We start from the raw sequence: 18882 nt of genomic DNA, 5'->3' as shown, positions 1-18882 counted from the left end.
AGAAATATTTCAGCCTGTGAAAAAGCTATAGGGATGAAGGTATTCCTTGTAACCTGATCCATCATTAGAAAGCATTATAGGCGGGCACCTGGGTGGCTCATTCAGTTAAGCGTCTGCCTTCGGCTTGGGTCCTGATCCCAGAGTCCCAGGATCGAGCCCCGCATTGGGCTCCCTGCTCAGCGGGGAGCCTGCTCCTCCCTCTCCCTCACTCCACCTGCTTGTGCTCTCTCTATCAAATAAATGAATAAAATCTTAAAAAAAAAAAAAAAAAGAAAGCATTATAGGCAACCCAAATTAAAGAAATACAAGGGAATGGCTAAGTAAATTACATTTTTTCATCTCGACGGAATGGTACGCAGGTGTTAAATGTGACAGTTATGAGATCTCCAGTATTCAGTGAAAAATGCAAGATATAAAAATCAGGCTAGTTACAATTACAGAATAACACGTGTGTGAAAAAACATTGGATAGAAATACACAACATGGGAGTAAGGTGGAAACAGCATGAGTACATTCTCCCACGGTTTCCATTGTATTGCATTCATAATGAAGAGACGAAAGTGTTAGTGGACAGGTACAAGTTGTCCTGTGCAGAACTGATCTATATGTTGCTCCAGAATCAGGGAGAATCTGACTCATGAGGACGTTACAATAAGACCAGCGTTCCCTGCCTCCACCCCTTTGCTTTGGAGTTTCTCTTGGTTCCTTTGGTTCACTTCATGGGTACTCACCACACCAAGTGGAGGAATGTTCTCTAGACTCATTTTTGGCCTTGGGTACCTTCATTAAATCAAATTCTGACTCGCGAGCACAAGATGGAAAGCACCTCTCTGTCGGAGAGCCAAGCCACCCTGGCAGAGGCAACAGAAGGATTGGTTCTGTTGCCCTGTGTTATGCACCTTCCCCTCCCCCCACCGTCCCCTCCCCCGCCCCCTCCGTTTTCAGCCACCCCGGAAGGTGCAGCGCCTCAAGCCAGTCTTCGTCTTGCCCCACACCAGCCAAGCGGCTCACTTCCACACGAGGTGGCCCAGAGGGTGCGCGAGTGGACATGATGCTCTAATTCCCAGTCCGCGGCGCCGACTGACCCGTGTCGTTTTCTCCTGCCTCCCAGGGGATACTGAATCCAGCCCAAGGATTTCTCTTGTCCTTGGCCTTCTACGGCTGGACAGGATGCAGCCTGCAGTTTCAGTCCCCCAGGAAGGAGATTCAGTGGGAGTCCGTGGCGAGTTCTGCTGCGGAGCGGACCTGCCTGTCCCCGGAGGGCTCCCGCGTGCCCCGTGAGCATCCGACTTGCAGGAAGGTGGCGCATGTGGGCGGGCACACCTCCGACGAGGCGCTGTGCATGCTGTCTGAAGGTAAGCCCTGTCTGCTGAGGCACGTACGTCGAGGAGCCCCAGGGCCAGCCTGGAACTCGGGTATCAAAGAAGGAGGTGACGTGGTGTGGGAGAGGCGTCCGTCACTGCTGTGAGTGGAGGGTGAAAGCAGCCGACACTGATGCTAACCTGGCATGTTATCACCCACCTCTCTTTTTAATATTTTAATGGCACCTGCCGCTCAGTTCCTCAGCACGGTAGCCTTGCGTACTTGTAAGTGGTCCCTGCCTTGGCTGGATGGCTTCATGAACAGGACATCGATTGTCACTCCACACCCCTCCCAGGCCCTTGCTTGCAAGGCCATGGATGGTGTGACTGTCCTCTGTGGTTCTGGGTGCAGTTTGGTTTGCCCGGCTCACGTGGGGCCGTTGCAGGTGAAAAGCCAGTGCCCCAGGGCGGGCTCTTCGGATCTGTCCTTCTCACTTAACGACTGTAGTGCCGTGCCCTTCAAACTGCTCTGCAGACATCAAACCGGGTTCTCTGGAACCCGAGTGTGCTCCTTTAGACATCTAGGAAATGATTCAATTCCAAGATGTACACGAAAATCTGTGGGAAGAGTTGTGCGTACTGAAATGTGTTGGTGACCAAATACTAACCCACCCAGGCCCGGCAACCTGTTAACTTGTCCAACAGGTTAGCTCACGTGTTCGTGGAGCTCAGTGACATTCCCCTGCCCTCTCGGTTTAAGCGAGGGCTACCCAGAGCTGGGAAGATGAGCTCCTTAAAACTGTACATTTCCAGCTCCTTAGCCCTGTGAAACTGAATTTCCTGGATAAGATGCAATGAAATCAAAACACAGGAAACTTGCAGGTCACTTGCAGGCCTCAGTGTTTGGTTTTCAGAGTTTTGTGTTGACAAAAGCAGCCTTATCGTTCTAATTGATGACAGTCCAGATTGTAACTTACAAAACGACTTTTTGCTAACGTACCAGTCTTCCCCCTGTTGAGGTTCCTTGTAAAGCTTTGTTTTAGCCCAAATGTATCTTTTGATGAGGAGGAGTTTGAAAATCACCACTCTGAGTTCTGCAGAGCTTTAACTGACCTAATCATTTGTAATCTACAAGCAGATTGATCCTTAGAAGGCCTTTGGTAGCTATAATGTTATGGTAGCCCACTGGTTGTTTAAAAAGAGAGCCAGAGAGGGCGCCTGGGTGGCTCAGTTGGTTGAGCGACTGCCTTCGGCTCAGGTCATGATCCTGGAGTCCCTGGATCGAGTCCCGCATCGGGCTCCCTGCTCAGCGGGGAGTCTGCTTCTCCCTCTGACCCTCCTCCCTCTCATGCTCTCTGTCTCTCATTCTCTCTCTCTCAAATAAATAAATAAAATCTTTAAAAAAAAAAAAAAAAAAAGAGAGCCAGAGAGAATGTTGAAGAAGGTCGACTTGAGTGTGTTCTGGGACATAGAGGCTTCTTGACCTTTCCTCAGCTGACGCTGGGCCTGGCAGAGATGGACCAGCCTCCTCCGTCAACCTCTCGCCCCATCTACTGTGTCTGTCTTCCGAGCACGTCTCTCATTCTCAGCACTGTTGGCATCTAGGGCTGGGGGATTCTTTGTCCTGAGGACGGCCTGGGCACTGTAGGATGCGGGGCAGAGGATGTGGCCTCTGCCCACTCACTGCCAGTAGCACCCATCCTGATGGTGACAACCAGCACTGTTTCCAGACATCAACAAATGGATGCACAGTGACCCCCCAGTTCAGAACGAGTATCTCAGAATAACTAGGCTGTCCTAAAGCTTGGATCCAAAAATTTGCTTTCCCCAACGTGTTGTCTGAGCTAAGTGCGCACACACACACACACACACACACACACACTCACACTCACATGTGAAGTCAAAGACAAACACCACACAGTCCAGACAACTTTGTATGGAAATAATGTTGAAATTTGAGAGAAGGGAAGATAACACCGAGGCTATTTGGAAATGGCTTTAGAGTTTGTTTCTTTCCATTCCTTCAATTCAGCTGCATTGAAGGAGAGTTTGTTTTCAGATGACCAGGTTGGTTTATTCTCGGGGCCAAAATATATAGTGATGAATTGATAGATTGATTCTCTGAGATGAGTATTGTCTGGTTGTAATTGGAAGCCTCGAAGAAAAACAGTATTAATGGCTAAAGCAAAAAGGCAGAGACCATGTGCTTATCGACTTTCTCTCTGGTGCAAATCCTTAGTCAAGGATGAGAGAACACCGAGTGGAGTTGCTGTTAGCATGGGACCACCTGGGGAATGAGCCAAAAGATTTGATCTTGATCTATTCAGTTTTGCTGGATTCCCATCCTGGTGTTTCAAAGTGGTCAAGCCCATCTTTGGAAGTCAAGTAAAACATTAGAAATGACAATAAAAACCATCCCAGCGTGCCACCAGCCCCAGTCACCACCAGGGAACAAGACCAGTCAGTGTCTCCCCTGCTTTCATTGGTCTGCGCTGAAGGTCGGGAGTATTCACACACAGCTTTTCGAGAAAGCAAACAGAGCCAATAGAAACAGGGCATGGATTCCTTCTGGCCGCTGTCTCGAAGCTTCCTTCCCTTCCCTCCTCCTCAGTGCAAGCCCTCAGCAAGGCTGATGGAATGGAGAAAGTCACGTGTGACAGAGACTTTGTCTTTGAAATTTGAACTCCATTTGGTTAGTCAATTTATATTTGGGGAAATAGTGCAATAAGGAAACATCTTAAAAATCTTGGCGTTTGGATGGTTATACAAGCGCTGGTGTTGGCATTCCCTAGTGAAGTCCCTCAGACTTGTAGCTGCAGAGATTGGCCCTAGTCCCATGTTGCCTTTGCCTCCCTCCCGTGCTTTTGTTAAAAATTGGATATAATTCACATACCATAAAATTCATCCTCTTAAAGTTACTTTAAACTTCATTGAGTTTTAGTATATTCGCAAACTTGTGCAATTATCTAATTCCAGAACATCGTCATCACTCCCAAAGCAAACCCTATACCTATTTTCAACCCCTTCCCATTCCTCCTTCCCCTCAACCACTGATCTACTTTCTGTCTCTATGGATTTGCCTGTTCTGGACATTTCATCTAAATGGACAAACGCTTGTCCTTTTGTGTTTGGCTTCTTTCACTTAGCATCATGTTTTCGGGGTTCATCCACATCGTAGCTTGAGTCAGAACTTCGATCTTTTTATGGCTGGATAATACTCCATTATTTGGATAGAGCCGTACTTGGTTCTGGTAATAATGACCAATGACCTCCCACAACTCTGCCAGGCCTTATGCTGGGAGCTGTGTGGGGTGAGGGGACCAGAGGGGCAAACCTGGCCCCCAAGGATCTCACAGTGTCTTGGACAAAATAAAAAAGCTAGGAATAGGGCCACCTGGGCGGCTCAGTCAGTTGAGCATCCGGCTCTTGATTTCTGCTCGGGTCATGATCCCAGGGTCATGGATCATGGGTTAAGTCCCGCATATGGCTCTGCGCTGAGCAGGGAGCCTGCTTGGGATTCTTTCTTTCCCTGTCCCTGTGCCCCTCCCTGCTCGTGCACTCTCTCTGTCTCTCTAAAAAAAAGAAAAGAAAAGCTAGGAATAGAATAAGCAATGGAAATGCCAGCTTGAGAAAAATTTGGATGAAAAAGAAAGCATATGAGGAACGCTTTTTGAGAAAAACAAGGAATGCAATCGGTATTTTTGATTGTGGAAAGAATATGGGTAAAAATAGGAGCTATTGATTTAAAGCCCTTGTTTAAGGGACAAACAAACAAGCTCCATCAGTAAGTAACATTCTGTGAGTTGGCAAAGGCTCTAGAAAGACTGTGTGAATGGCCCTCGAGATACACTTTTATTTATTTTTGTGAGAGAGAGAGAGTGAGAGCATGAGCAGGAGGGGGTGCAGAGGGAGAAGCAGACTCCTGCTGAGCAGGGAGCCTGATGCGGGACTCGATCCCAGGACCCTGAGATCATTACCTGAGCTGAAGGCAAATGCTTAACTGACTGAGCCACCCAGGCACCCTGAGATTGTTTTCTTAACCTTTCACCGTGCAGGTGCAAACGAAGACCTGAATCTTTTCTTATTTTTTAAAACTCCAGTACAAGTTAATGTACGGTGTTCTATTAGTTTCACAGGTACAAGATAGTGATTCAACAATTCCATACGTTACTCAGTGCTCATCATGATAAGTGTACTCTTCATCCCCATCACGTGTTTCCCCCATCCCCCCACCCACCTCCCCTCTGGTAACCACCAGTTTGTTCTCTAGAGTTAGGAGTGTTTTTTTCGTTTGTTTCTTGTTTGTTTGTTTTGTGTCTTTAATTCCACACATGAGTGAAATCGTATAGTATTTGTCTTCCTCCAGGTGTATTTCACTTAGCATTATATCTTCTACATCCATATCGTTGCAGATGGCAAGATTTCATTCTTTATTATGGCTGAGTAATATTCGATTGTGTGTCTGTGGGTGTATACACACCACATCTTCTTTATCCATTCATCTATCACTGCACACTTGAGCGCTTCCACAATTTGACTATTACAAATAATGCTGCAATAAACATAGGGGTGCATATGTCTATGAGTTTCATAATCTTTGGGTAAATACTCAGAAGTGGAATTACTGGATCCTATGGTGATTCTGTTTCTACGGTCTCCCCACAGTGGCTGCACCAGTTTGCATTCCCCTCCAGCAGTGCAGGAGGGTTCCTTTTTCTCCACATCCTCACCATTTGTTTCTTGTGTTTTTGATTTTAGCCATTCTGACAGGTGTGAGGTGGTATCTCCTTGTGGTTTTGATTTGTATTTCCGTGATGTGGAGCATCTTTTCATGTGTCTATTGGTCATCTGGATGTCTTCTTTGGAGAAATGTCCATTTATGTCTTCTGTCCATTTTTTTAGTTGGATTATTTGTGGTTTTGGTGTTGTTCTATAAGTCCTTCATATATTTTGGGTACTAACCCCTCAATGGATATGTCCTGTGCAAATATCTTCTCTCAGTCAGTAGGAGGTCTTTCAGTTTTGTTGATTGTTTCCACCACTGTGCAGAAACTTTTTATTTTAACGTAGTCCCAATAGTTTATTTTTGCTTTTGTTTCCCTTGCCTCTAGAGACATATCTAGAAAAACGTTGCCACGGCCGATGTCAGAGAAATTATTGCCTTTGCTTTCTTGTAGGATTTTTATGGTTTCAGGTCTCACATTTAGGTCTTTAATCCATTTTGAGTTTATTTTTGTGTTTGGTAAGAAAGTGGTCCAGGTTCATTCTTTGGCCTGTGGCTGTCCCAGTTATCCCAGCACCAGTTGTGGAAGAGAGTATGTCTTGCTCATTGTCTATTTTTTCTCCTTTGTTGAAGATTAATTGACCTTGTAGTCATGGGTTTATTTCTGGGCTCTCTAGTCTGTTGTATGGATCTATGTGTCTGTTTTTGTGCCAGTATCATACTGTTTTGATACTACTAATATATCTTGACATCCGGGATTGTGATAGCTCAAGATTGCTTTGGCTTTTCGAGGTCTTGTGTGGTTTCATACAAATTTTAGGATTATTTGTTCTAGTTCTGTGAAAAAAGCTGTTGGTATTTTGATCGGCATTGCATTAAATCTGTAGATTGTTTTGGGTAGTATAGACATTTTAATGAAATTTGTTCTTCCAATCCCTGAGCATGGAATGTCTTTCCATTTCTTTGTGTCATCTTCAGTTTCTTTCATCAGTGTTTTATAGTTTTCAGAGTACAGGTCTTTCACCTCTTTGGTTAAGTTTATTCCTAGGTATTTTATTATTTTTGGTGCAATTGTAAATGGGACTGTTTTCTTTCTTTTAAAGATTTTATTTTTGTGAGAGAGAGAGAGCATGAGCAGGAGGGGGGTGCAGAGGGAGAAGCAGACTCCTGCTGAGCAGGGAGCCTGATGCGGGACTCGATCCCAGGACCCTGAGATCATTACCTGAGCTGAAGGCAAATGCTTAACTGCCTGAGCCACCCAGGCATCCTGAGATTGTTTTCTTAATTTCTCTCTCTGCTGCTTCATTATTCGTGTATAGAAATGCAATGGATTTCTGTATACTGATTTTGTATAATTCCTTTATGAATTCTTGTAGTTTTTCGGTGGAGTCTGGCAGGTTTTCTATATATAGTACCATGTCACTTGCACATAGTGAAAGTGCCCAATGGTCAGTTGTAATAATGTTAAGTTATAGATTTTTGATGGAAAATTGGTGGCAGCTCATGGCTAACTGAAGGCCTAAACTGAAAAATAAGACTAATTAGTTATGATCTAAAGAATTCTTAGTAATGTGAGAGTTGGGGAGCTATGTCAATGATACCTCAGTTAAAGTTGGGAAAACGAAGAGTTGAGATCTTCAACTTTTTTTTTTTTTTTTTTTGCTAAGACTGCATAATGAGTTAAGCTCTCTGTCTTTGAATAATAGCACCATTTATTAAGGTTATGAGAAGCTAGGTGACATATGAGCTAAGTATAAGGAATGGACTTGCCATGCAAAAGCTGTCACGATAACCTCAAGGAAGGGTTGGTGGCTGCTGGCCCCAGGACTGTTCACTTAGCCTCGTCACGTTCAGTTAGCCTCGTCCAAGTGAGCTGACAACAAGCCCTTCTAGCAAATCTCACTTAGTACTTGTTTACCTCTGATAGGGTGGTAATGATGGTCATTTTTCATAAGGTTGAACAGATCTGTATGCTGTGTAGTTAATACATAATCTGACGTGTTACAGCTTGAGGGGAAAATGGGGCAAATGTTCGTCTGAGGAGTGGAATTCAGAAGCAAAACAGGAGAGTGAAAATGTCTAAGCTGCATCTAAAGTACCAAGGCAGTTCACTGGGGGCTAAAGAGGTGGTACAAGGAGGGAAACAGCCCAGGGCACACTGATCCCCCGCAGCAGACTCGGCTTAGTTTACCCCCACGCAGTGTTTGTGCTGCAAGTGTCAGCCAGCTCTTCTAAGTGGGCATCTTGGGATTGAGATCTGGCTTGGTCTTGGGCGGTCTTCTTCCTCTTTTTTTTCCAGCTGGTTTGATACTGTTTTTTTTTTTTTTCGGTAACAGGGAGCTATGCGTAATGCAGAAAATACTGTTACATGGGGGAGAAAAGACCCAGAGATATAATTCAAAGGGGTTGACACAGTTAGGCTTTTCTGTACTGTTGTGGTGAATTGACTTATTCCTCATGTTCTGAAGCATCTGTGATTTTAGGATTCACTCCAAGGCCAATAGGCTCACCTTGAACCTCCATTAGTATCTGATGTGGGGTCAGGCACTTTGTAGGCACTTAACATAAGTTAACTGAATTTGATCTTCAGCAAATGTTTTTTTGAGCATCTGCTATATTGTCAACACCATTTTAGTCAGGGGGGTAAGTGTCCTTGCGAAATATAATGTATGAAACTTACAAATAAGTAAAGACGATGCTGTTTTTATTTGAAAAAAATGTGAAGTGTTAAAGGAATGCAGAAAATGCAGGGACTGTGTTGGTTTGGGGAGCAAGGGTGAGAGTTTCTGGAGGAGGTGGTGTTCAGGCTGGGTCTTGCACAGCAGACCCGAATGGGAGAGGAGAAAGATAACCAGACAGGGAAGACCTTATATGGAGACATAGAGGAGAACGTCTGTTTGTACGGTTTGGGGATGGCCACAGCATGGGATGGTGTGACCCGGTGTCGGAAGCCAGAGAGGCAGGTTGGGAACAGATGATGAAGGGTTTTTGCAGATTCTGCTAAAGAGCTTGCATTTTATATGTGGCCAATGAAAGGCCAGTTTAAGGTTTTTAAGTGAAGAGAGCCTTGGATTTGCTTAGAAGAGGACCCAGTGCATCTGTGTGGGAGAATTGATTTGATGATCATGTTTTGTGACTCTGGCAAGTTTCCATTGAGGGGATCTCTATGTCATTTCTTATGACAATGGCATGTAAAGTACCATCTTTATGAGGAATTTGAATTACCCTCAGAACTAAAAGTCAAGAAAAAGGGTACTTCTCACAAACATAAACTTGGTTGACTTTTATCTTATGGATTCCAGAAAAACTTAAAATATTTGTTTCCTCTTTTCATGAGCATTAAGAAGTTTCGTGTCAAATTTCTGGCCCTCCTTTAACCAGGACGCTTTTCTCAGAAGGGATAAATTCATAAGTCTGGTATTAATCTTATCGTTGGCGTCGAGGGTGGGGAGGGTGGGAGAAGGAGGTGTGTGTTTTTCGGGAGATCCCTTCCCCCACACCATGAGGTCAGCCTGGAGCAGGTGCCTGCTCGCTGTGGGAGAGGGGCAAGGGGTGTGTTTCTGGGGGGAGGCTGGGGGTGGGGCCCTGGTGGGAGGGGCCTGGCTGGGGCGGGCCTTGAGGGTGTGACGTGAGCAGGTGGGGCGTGGCCAGAGCTGAGCTCAGGGCTGGGGCGCCGGCGGGAGTGTTTGGTGGTGGAGGGCTGGCCCAGGCTAAGTGGAGGGGTGCGGCCATCAAATGTGGGGTGTGTCTTAGAGGTCTGGGTGGAGGGGTGTTGTGTAGTGTAGGCTGTTCCTGTGTCCAAAGAGAGGGACATGGCCGTGGGAGTTGAGACATGGCTGTACAAAAGCTGGATCACAGGACACAAAGATGGTGGCTGGTGGGCAGGGCTGAGGCACAGGGTATGAGCGGAGACTGAGGGGTCGTGGTTAGAAGAGAACACAAGTATGTCCCCAGGCAGGAGGCTCTTGGCCTACTGAGAACATAGTGGGCATAAGTGAGGGGAAGAGTTGTATCTTACTCACAATGCCATTTCTCTCCCACATTCCCTGTTTCTCCCACAGCCCATCCCTTCTCCCGCCACTGCCCACTCTCCTATAATCCCCTGCCTCTCCAGCTATTTCCCCGCCTCTTCTGCCATTCTGCATGTCTCCCACAATCCATCCCTTCTCCCACCATTCCCCGCCCCTGCCATACTTCCCCGGCTCTTCCACCATTCCCCACTTCTCCCATAACCCATTGCTTGTCCCTCCACCCCCCCCCCCCCCCCACAATCCCCTGCCTCTCCCACGGTCCCCCGCCTCTCCCACAAACCATTGCCTTTGTCACTGTTTCCCATTCTCCCATAATGCCCTTCCTCTCCCACCACTCCCCACTCCTCACACAAGCCCTTGCTGCTCCCATTTCCCCCGCCTCCCAAAAACCATTGCTTCTGCCACCATTCCCCCCTCCCACAATCCCCTGCTTCTCCCACAATGCCCCACCCCGCTCACAATCCACTTCTTCCGTCACCATTCCTCACGTTTCCCATGAACCATTGCTTCTCCCACCGTTCCTCACATCTCTCACAATCCATTCCTTCTCCCACCATGCCCCCACATATCCCATAAACCATTGCTTCTGCCGCCATGTTCCACATCTCCCATAGATCATTTCTTCTCCCACAATGCCCTTGTGTCTCCCATACAACATTGCTTCTCCCACCATGCCCCACATCTCCCACAATCCATTCCTTCTGTTGATATGATCCCCATCTCCCATAAACCATTGCTGCTTCCACCATGCCCCACACCTCCTAAAATCCCTTCCTTCTCCCACCATGCCTCATTTCTCCTGCAGTCCATTCTCTTTCCCACAATCCCCTGCCTCTCCCATAAGCCATTCCTTCTGTCGCCATGTCCACCATTACCCATAAACCATTTCTTCTCCCACCATTCTTCACGTCTCCCATAATCCATTTCTTCAACACCATGCCCCACACCTCCCATAAACCATTGCGTCTCCCACAATCCATTCCTTCTCCCACCATACCTCACTTCTCCCACAATCCATTCCCTTCCCACAATCCCCTGCTTCTCCCACAATCCATTTCTTCAGTCGCCATGTACCCCATCTCCCATAAACCATTGCTTCTCCCACAAGACCCTGCTTCTCCCACAATGCTGCACCCCTCCCACAATCCATTCCTTCTCCCACCATGCCTCACAACTCCCACAATCCATTCCTTCTCCCACCATTCCTCACTTCTTCTACAGTACCTTTCCCACAATCCCCTGCCTCTCCCACAGTCCATTTCTTCAGTTGCCATGTCCCCCATATCCCATAAACCATTGCTTCTCCTATTTATCACATCTCTCATGAACCATTGCTTCTCCCACCATTCCTCATTTCTCCCACAATTCCCTACCTCTCCCACAGTTTATTCCTTCCCCCACTCTTCATTTCTCCCACAGTCCATTTTTTCTGCTACCATGCCCCACATCTGCCATAAACCATTTCCTCTCCCACCATTCCTCACTTCTCCCACAATCCATTCACATTCCCACAAACCCCTGCCTCTCCCACAATCCATTCCTTCTCCCAGCATGCCCCCCACAATCCATTTCTTCTGCCACAGTTCCCATCTCCCACAATCCATTCCTTCTCTCACCATGTCCCCCATCTCCAGTAAACCATTTATTCTCCTATCATTCCCATCTTTCACAACCCCACCTTCTTCCACCATGCCCCATGTCTCCCATAAACCATTGCTTCTGCCACCATTCTCCGCCCCTCCCACAATCCCCTTGTTCTCCCACCGTTCCTCACTTCTCCCACAATCCCTTGTCTCTCCCACAATCCATTTCTTCTCCCCCATTGCCGTGGCTCTTTCATAATCTGTTTCTTCTTCCACCATTCCACTCCTCTCCCATAACCCATTCCTTCTCTCTCCATTCCCTGCTTCTCCCGTAATCCATTCCTCCCAATTTCCCCCTCTCTCCCACAGTCCCGACTCTCCCACAATCCGTTTTTTCTCCAACTGCCCATATTCATGTCTCTCATAACTTTTCCCAGTTTCTTTTCTGTCCCACAGTTTTTCTGTTTTTGTTTTTGTTTTTGTTTTTGTGATCATTTGTTTTTCCCTAATGCCGTGTTGCTCTCACAATTATTTCTTTCTAGTAATTGCCCATTTTGTCCCAGAGTTTTTGATGCTTTATTTTTCTCACAAATCTTCACATTCTGTCTCTCAACAGAGACAATTAGTACTCTGTCCCAGAATGCATTCTGTCCCGTGATTCCTGTCCCTTACAATACTCTTTTCTTGCCCATGACCTCTTGTCTTTCCCGCAATGCCCTCTCCCAAAACTCCTCTTTCTCTGCCATCACCCCGTGTTCCCACCATTTCATTTCTTTCCAGATACTCTCTTTCCAATATTGTCTTACCCACAGTGCCCTCTCCCATCCCACAACTCTGTCCTTCAGTTTCTTGTCATTCCCACATGGCTCTGTCTCCCACAATTCTCTGTAGCTTCCTGCAACTCCCCTTTTCTCACACAGTTCTTGCCCTCCCATAACCCTTTGTTTTTGCACAATTTATTGTTCTCTCCCACAGTTCTGCTTAATGCTTTAATAATTATTCAAATTGCAACATAAATATTGTACAGTGTTAGCTTAAGGTGTATAATATAGTAATTCAGCAATTTTATACTTTAGTGCTCATAAGTGTGCTCTTAATCTCCTTCACCCATCCCTCCACCCACCTCACCTCTGGTGACCACTAGTTCCTTCTACTTAAGAGTCTGGTGTTTTTGTTGGTCTTTTTTCCTTTGTTTATTTTGTTTCTTAAATTCCATGATGAATGGAATCACATGCTGTTGGTCTTTCCATGATTCATTTCACTTAGCATTATACTCTCTATGTTGTTGCAGATGGTAACATTTTATTCTCTCTTAATGGCTGTATAATATTCCATTGTATGTATATACCACGTCTTCTTTATCCATTCATGTATTGTTGGATAGTTGGGTTGCTTCCATAATTTAGCTATTGTAAGTAACGTTACAGTAAACACAGGGGTGTGTATATCTTTGAAAATTAGTATTTTTTAAATTAGTGTCTTTCAGTACGGAGGTTTCCCAAAGGTTAAAAATAGAACTACCCTATAATCCAGCAATTGCACTATTAGGTGTTTACCTAAAGTATACAAAAATACTAATTCAGAGCGATACTTGCACCGTGACGTTTAGAACAGCATTATCTGCAACAGCCAAACCACGGAAACAGCCCAAGTGTCCACTGACTGATGAATGGATAAAGAAGATCCAATGGAGTATTACTCAGCTATTCAAAAAAATGAAATCTTGCCATTTGCAACGACACGGATGGAGCTAGAGAGTATTATGCTAAATGAAATAAATCAGAGAAAGACAAATACCATATGACTTTGCTCATATGTGGAATTTAAGAAACAAAACAAATAAGCAAAGGTAAAAAATAAGAGTGAGAAATCCAGATACAGACTCTTAACTATAGAGAACAAACTGATGGTTTCCAGCGGGGAGGTGGAGGGAAATGGATTAAATAATGATGGGGATTAAGGAGGGTGCTTGTGGTGATAAGCACCAGGTGTTGTATAGAAGTGTTGAATCACTAGATTGTACATTTGGAACTAATATTATGCTGTGTGTGTTAACTAACTGGAATTTAAATAAAAACTTAAAAATAAACATTAGCAGGGCACCTGGGTGGCTCAGTCGATTGAGCGTCTGCTTTCGGCTCAGGTCATGATCCCAGGGTCCAGGGAGTTGGGCTCCCTGCTCAGGGGGGAGTCAGCTTCTCCCTCTCCCTCTGCTGCTCCCCCTGCATGTGCTCTCTGTGTAAAATAAAATGTTTAAAAAAAAAAAATTTAAGCAAAAAAAAAAAAAATACTGCCTGTTTATCCCACAATTCTTCATTCTCCCCCACACTTGTCCTTTCTCACTAGTCCCTGTCTCTCCCATAATACATTTTTTTCCTACAGTTTCCTTTGTTCTCCCTAATACCCCTTTCTTTCTCGTTATCTTTTATCATTCCTACAATTCCCCTTTCACTGCCACGATCTTTGTCTTTCCCACAGTGCCCTATTTTTCTCATCATCCCTCTTTTCCCACAATTCCCCTTTCTCCTCTATAATCCCTTTGTTCACATAATTCCATTTCTGTCCCACAATTTTCCTTCCTTTTCCATAATCCCTTGTCTCACCCACAGTCTCCTGTCTCTTGTGCAAATCCTTCTCTCCCATAATCCCCTTTGTCCTACAGTGCCTTGTCTCTCCCACAATTTTCCATACTCTATAGTCTACTTCTCTCAGTTCACTTTCCCACAATCTTCCACTTTCTCCCACAATTCTGGATTTTTTATTGTCTCTCACACATCTGTCTTCTTCTACAATGCTGTTTTCCTCCATGCCCTGTCTTTCCTAAAATTGTTTCTTCGTAAGTACTCTGCTCTTCCCCACAATTCCTTCTCCCACTGTTCTTTATTCTTCCCCACAGTTCTCTGTTCTTTCCCACAATACTCCATTTTTGCCACAATTCTCTCCCTTAGTTTTTCATGCTCCCTCACAACTCTGTCTCTCCCAATTCCATTTTTCTCCTACAGTTCCCCATTCTCTCCAGAATTCCCATTCTTTCCCACAGTTCTGTTCTCTCCTATATTCCCTTGTGTCCTCCACACTTGTCTTGTCCACAGTTGCCTATCACTACCGCAATTCCTTATCTTAGCCTTCATTCCCTGTTGTCACTTGCCTGCCTGAATGTAACACCGGGTGGTCCCGTGGATGGCAGCTGCTGGGGAAGTGTGGAAGAGAACATACCCCAGGCCTCTCACTCTCGTGCCCTCCCTAGATCAAAGTCAACACCTTGAAGTGTCTATGGCCCAGGCCCAGGTGTCTGTGTTCTCTGCGGCTCATGGGTGCCCACGGATTGGGCTTTCGGATCGAGGGCTTTTAAGGAATCCAGGAACGACAGGTGAGGGTGCAAGAGACACCCAGTGTGCTTTCCTAGATCTTGGATCTGTGTGGGGCCAGGAAGTTCCCAAGAACCTGCCTGGGCTGGCAGGGCTCGTCAGAGAGGGACTAGGAAGGGGGCTGGCCCTTAGGCATCATGAGCTTGCTGGATCTGCATATCCTGCAGGGACACTCATCAGGTATTCATACTTTGGACCAACAGAGAATTAGTACAAATCCCCCAATGGCCTCATTGGATTATCATGTCAGAGACTTGCTCAGCCAGCACATTCTCTCTTTCTATGGAGACCTTTAAGACCAGAAGAGAAAACCCATGGGAATGCAGGCCTGCCGGCAGGCCCTCAACCACAGCAACCACAGCGACGTCAGTGTAGGCCATGCTGGGCTCAGGTGGCTTGGCTCTTTGGCATCTGAGAAAGCTGTTAGGGTACAAATGCATTTTCTCCATGGAGCCCCAGGGGAAGGATGAAAGAACCGGGAACTCTTAAAAAGCCACAGGATCCAGAGCATGCCCTAAAGTGTGAGGTCACGGGGGGGGAGTGTCCTCAGCCCAGACCTTGATCACAAGCCACCATGTGATAGCCCCCCCCCCCCGAGTCTTTGAAAAGACCACAGAAGTCACACACAAGTTCCCATGAGCTCAGGACGTCCTCATAAACAGGGGGTGACCCTGTGAAAATTGAATCTTTTTGAAGTGCCACCAGGTCCTGCAGCAGCAGTGCAGTCTTAGACGTGTCTTCTAGAAGCCTTCGCAGCTGGTGCCTAGTCTCCTGGAACAGCAGGCTCCCCGCCCCGACTGCGGGTCTCCTCCCACCATCCTTGTTGGCGACCCCAATTCTCAGGATCCGGCTGTAGGTTCCGTGACCATAATCAGTCCTTCCACCCGCCTTCTACATTGCCCTGTGTTTGTAGTGCTCATGACACGGAGTCTGATGTACTCAGACCCGCGCTCTCCCAGACTACTCCTGATCCAGCCCCGGGAGGAAGCTCTGACCACTGGTGTGTGTGTGTGCGTGGCTTTAGATAGGGTGTCCTGGATTTCTCCCTGAGCATGAGGGAACACTTGAGTTGAGACCTGGAAGCCGAGAATCCTACCGCTGAACAACCACTGCCATTTGAATTGATATCTGAATGAAGTGTAGAAAGGAGCCGTGAGAAAATCTGGAAGAGCTTTATAGGCAGAAGTGATGTGCAAAGGCCCTGTGGTAGAACTGGGCTGGGAGTGTGAAAGAGGCCCGTGTGCCTAAGCGTTGTGAGTGAACAGAGTGTGACGTGAGTGGAGACTCCAGTGACCAGCAAGGCCCATTGGTGGATGGAGTTTGGGATTTGGAGATACTCATGAAGGGCAGTCCCTTGCCCCATGCACGGGTGAAAAGGCCGCCCTTCTTCGTGTCTTCCATCTGAGTGTTCCTCTAGGTTGTACGTACCTGGGGCACAGCACGCATGGCCGGATACTTGTGGAATTTTACAACTATAACGTCTGTTCCCAAGGATCCGCTCAGGTTCCGAAGGAAGGTGTGTTACTGGCAATGGTTCAGCAGACCTTCGGGATTACGCTGTTGGCGGGAGTAATCTCGCTGATTGGCACCCACTTCCCCCCCCCCCCCCGCCAAAACCACATGGCATCAGCCATGAGAAGACAATTCAGAGGTGTTTTCGTTTGACAGGGGCTGGTGGTGTCCCCCCATTTGGACCCCTCCTGGACTTGAGTGCAGGGGACCAGGCGACCGTGGGGTCCTGTTGCCAAAGGTAGCACCCCCTGTGGCAGCTGCCCCAGCCGTCACACAGGGCCCCGTGATCCCGTGATCCCCACCCGCGACAGCACAGGGCTCCAAAGCCTCCCTGTGTCCACAGCCAGTTTCCATTTGATCTACAGCGTCCCTGTCGTTCGGCCGAGACGCACATGTAGCCACCGGTGTGGAGGCCTGGAAGAAGGGATGCAGGGGCTGAAGATGGCCACGGAATGGTACATTGGTGACCCATGAGAGACCCTCAGGGACATCGACACCGTCACAGTCTTTTCTCTTTTCCTCCCCAGGTTCTGATGCCAGCACAGTCGAAATCCATGTCGCAAGTGTGTCCCGCAACGAAAATGAGGTTTACTCTGTTCCCAAACCCCAGGGAGACCTATGAGAGGGATGGGACAGGAGTCCAGACACCATGTGCTCAGGCTCTGCATTTCTCGTTCTTTAGAACTGTGTTCTCCCCCAAATCTTGTCATCACCCTGTTAGGGTTTCTTCCCGAGGAACATCTCTGATGAGAGAGGATCCATGAGCATGATTGGGAACAGGAGGAGAATTCCTTCCAGACCGGACACACAGCAGCTTCTCCAAACTCTTAGCTGCCCTTGGTTTTTCTGAGGCTGGCTACTGTAATGTAAAGGCCGGATCCAGGTCTTTAGAAAAGTTAATAAAATAAAGTAGTTGTAACTGAGCTCCCGGCCTGACTTGCATGCTGTCTGAACAACACCTCTAGCAAATGCTCTTGAGCAAAGTCCTGATGATGCCGGATACAGCAGGGTAGAGAAGCGGCAGGACCAACGGGGCAGCCGGGGTGGCCGCACAGCGTGCCCTTCACGTGCCCTTCACACGCCCCTGGGGGCAGGGAAGGGACCAGGTCTCCATCACTCATGTAGCCGTCGGTCCCCATGCTGTACTGAGCAGTGACATAGTCTGAGAAAACCTTGGGACCTGCTTTAGAGCATTGCCTAGGTTGGAATCTTTCTATCAGTTGGAATCTGTACATATTTAAAAGTTTTTAATGTATTTTTTATTTACTGGCAAAAGTACTGTAGTGTGCGTTGGAGTTGCGAGCCACCTAGGTAGGTCTGTAGGAAAACAAGACGCGGTTTTCTCGGGACCCTGCAGACAGCTCTGCCACATGACCCCTCCCTTCATGTCAGCCAACTCCCGTTTGCTCTAGGAAAGCTGTCTAGGAAGCTTCTAGAGTTGTACTTCTGGAAAGTCACTTGGTTGCAGCTGGGCTTCAGGGCAGCACACTCGGACTGTGACTGCGGTGCCCAGGGCCATTCATTCCTGAGGATGGACCCGTGTTAGATCACACCCTCCGTGATCCAGAGTGTCAAGGAGGTGTGGACGCTTAGCTTTTCGGAGTGGAGCTGCCTTCTTACTCTCTGTGTTGACACTCGGTCTCCCCCAGCGTCAGAAGCCCCCCTCTGTGTGAGGATTCCCCCAGTGGCCTGAGGCCAGCCCACCCCCACCCCAGAGGCAGAGATGCTGCCATCTTGCTTTCCCGGCCTCCCTGACACCCGGAGCAGGACACAGGACCTGGCAGCCAGACGCCCCTCCCAAGGCCAAGTTAAAAGCCAGTGCCCAAGGGAATGGCCTGACAGAAGCACGTGTGAGGGGTTGGCGGCAGTCACGGCCGCTTTGGAAGCAGCTTGGGTGCTTTCAGGGGCCACAGTCTGGCGTCCAGCGTCACAGTGTGGGCAGCGCCCGGTGCTGTGTGTGCGCGCGTTCCCTGCATGCGACCGATCCCAAGCCTGATTTTGGCTGTTCTCGTTTGTGTGGCCTCCAGTCTGCTCCTCCGGAGATTCCTCGGAGGGCCCAGTACCCTCATTCATTCTTTTTGGCTTACACTGGCCAGAGTCAGGTTCAGAAGCTTGCAAATAAGACCCCTGTCTGATGTGATGATCCAGTTACAACTCCGAGATGGCGTGTTCATGTCACCTGGGGAGGGGGGACAGGGAGCCGGAAGGTGCATGAATCCCTCCTCACGCCTCCTTGGCAGGCACCGAGCGAGCCCGTGGATGCACTGGGAGCACGCGAGTGAGAATCCGACACGTAGCATATCAAGTCACTCTAGTGAGGAGAGAGAGCTGCCCGAAGGAGTGAGTGAGATAACGGCGGGCAGC

At 47.6% G+C, this 18882-nt stretch overlaps 1 protein-coding gene across 2 annotated transcripts in view; it reads left to right on the top strand.

Moving 5' to 3' along the window:
- Positions 1 to 18882, top strand: part of GPR143 (G protein-coupled receptor 143) — a 53133-nt gene that overhangs the window by 19371 nt on the left and 14880 nt on the right. Inside the window, exons 8-9 of one of the 2 annotated variants that reach the window (XM_032391126.1) lie at positions 1112 to 1355; positions 17046 to 17442. In XM_032391126.1, coding sequence (XP_032247017.1) covers positions 1112 to 1355; positions 17046 to 17140 — 339 coding nt within the window. In that variant the 3' untranslated portion in view covers positions 17141 to 17442. Of the gene's footprint in view, positions 1 to 1111; positions 1356 to 17045; positions 17443 to 18882 lie in introns of those variants that run through there. The other variant, XM_032391127.1, reaches the window with a different exon arrangement.

The sequence above is a fragment of the Phoca vitulina genome, unplaced genomic scaffold (assembly GCF_004348235.1).
Source record: "Phoca vitulina isolate PV1807 unplaced genomic scaffold, GSC_HSeal_1.0 scaffold60, whole genome shotgun sequence".
Lineage (NCBI taxonomy): Eukaryota > Metazoa > Chordata > Mammalia > Carnivora > Phocidae > Phoca > Phoca vitulina.
The sequence above is the reverse complement of the archived record's forward strand: the minus strand, read 5'-3'. Positions and strand labels throughout refer to the sequence as shown.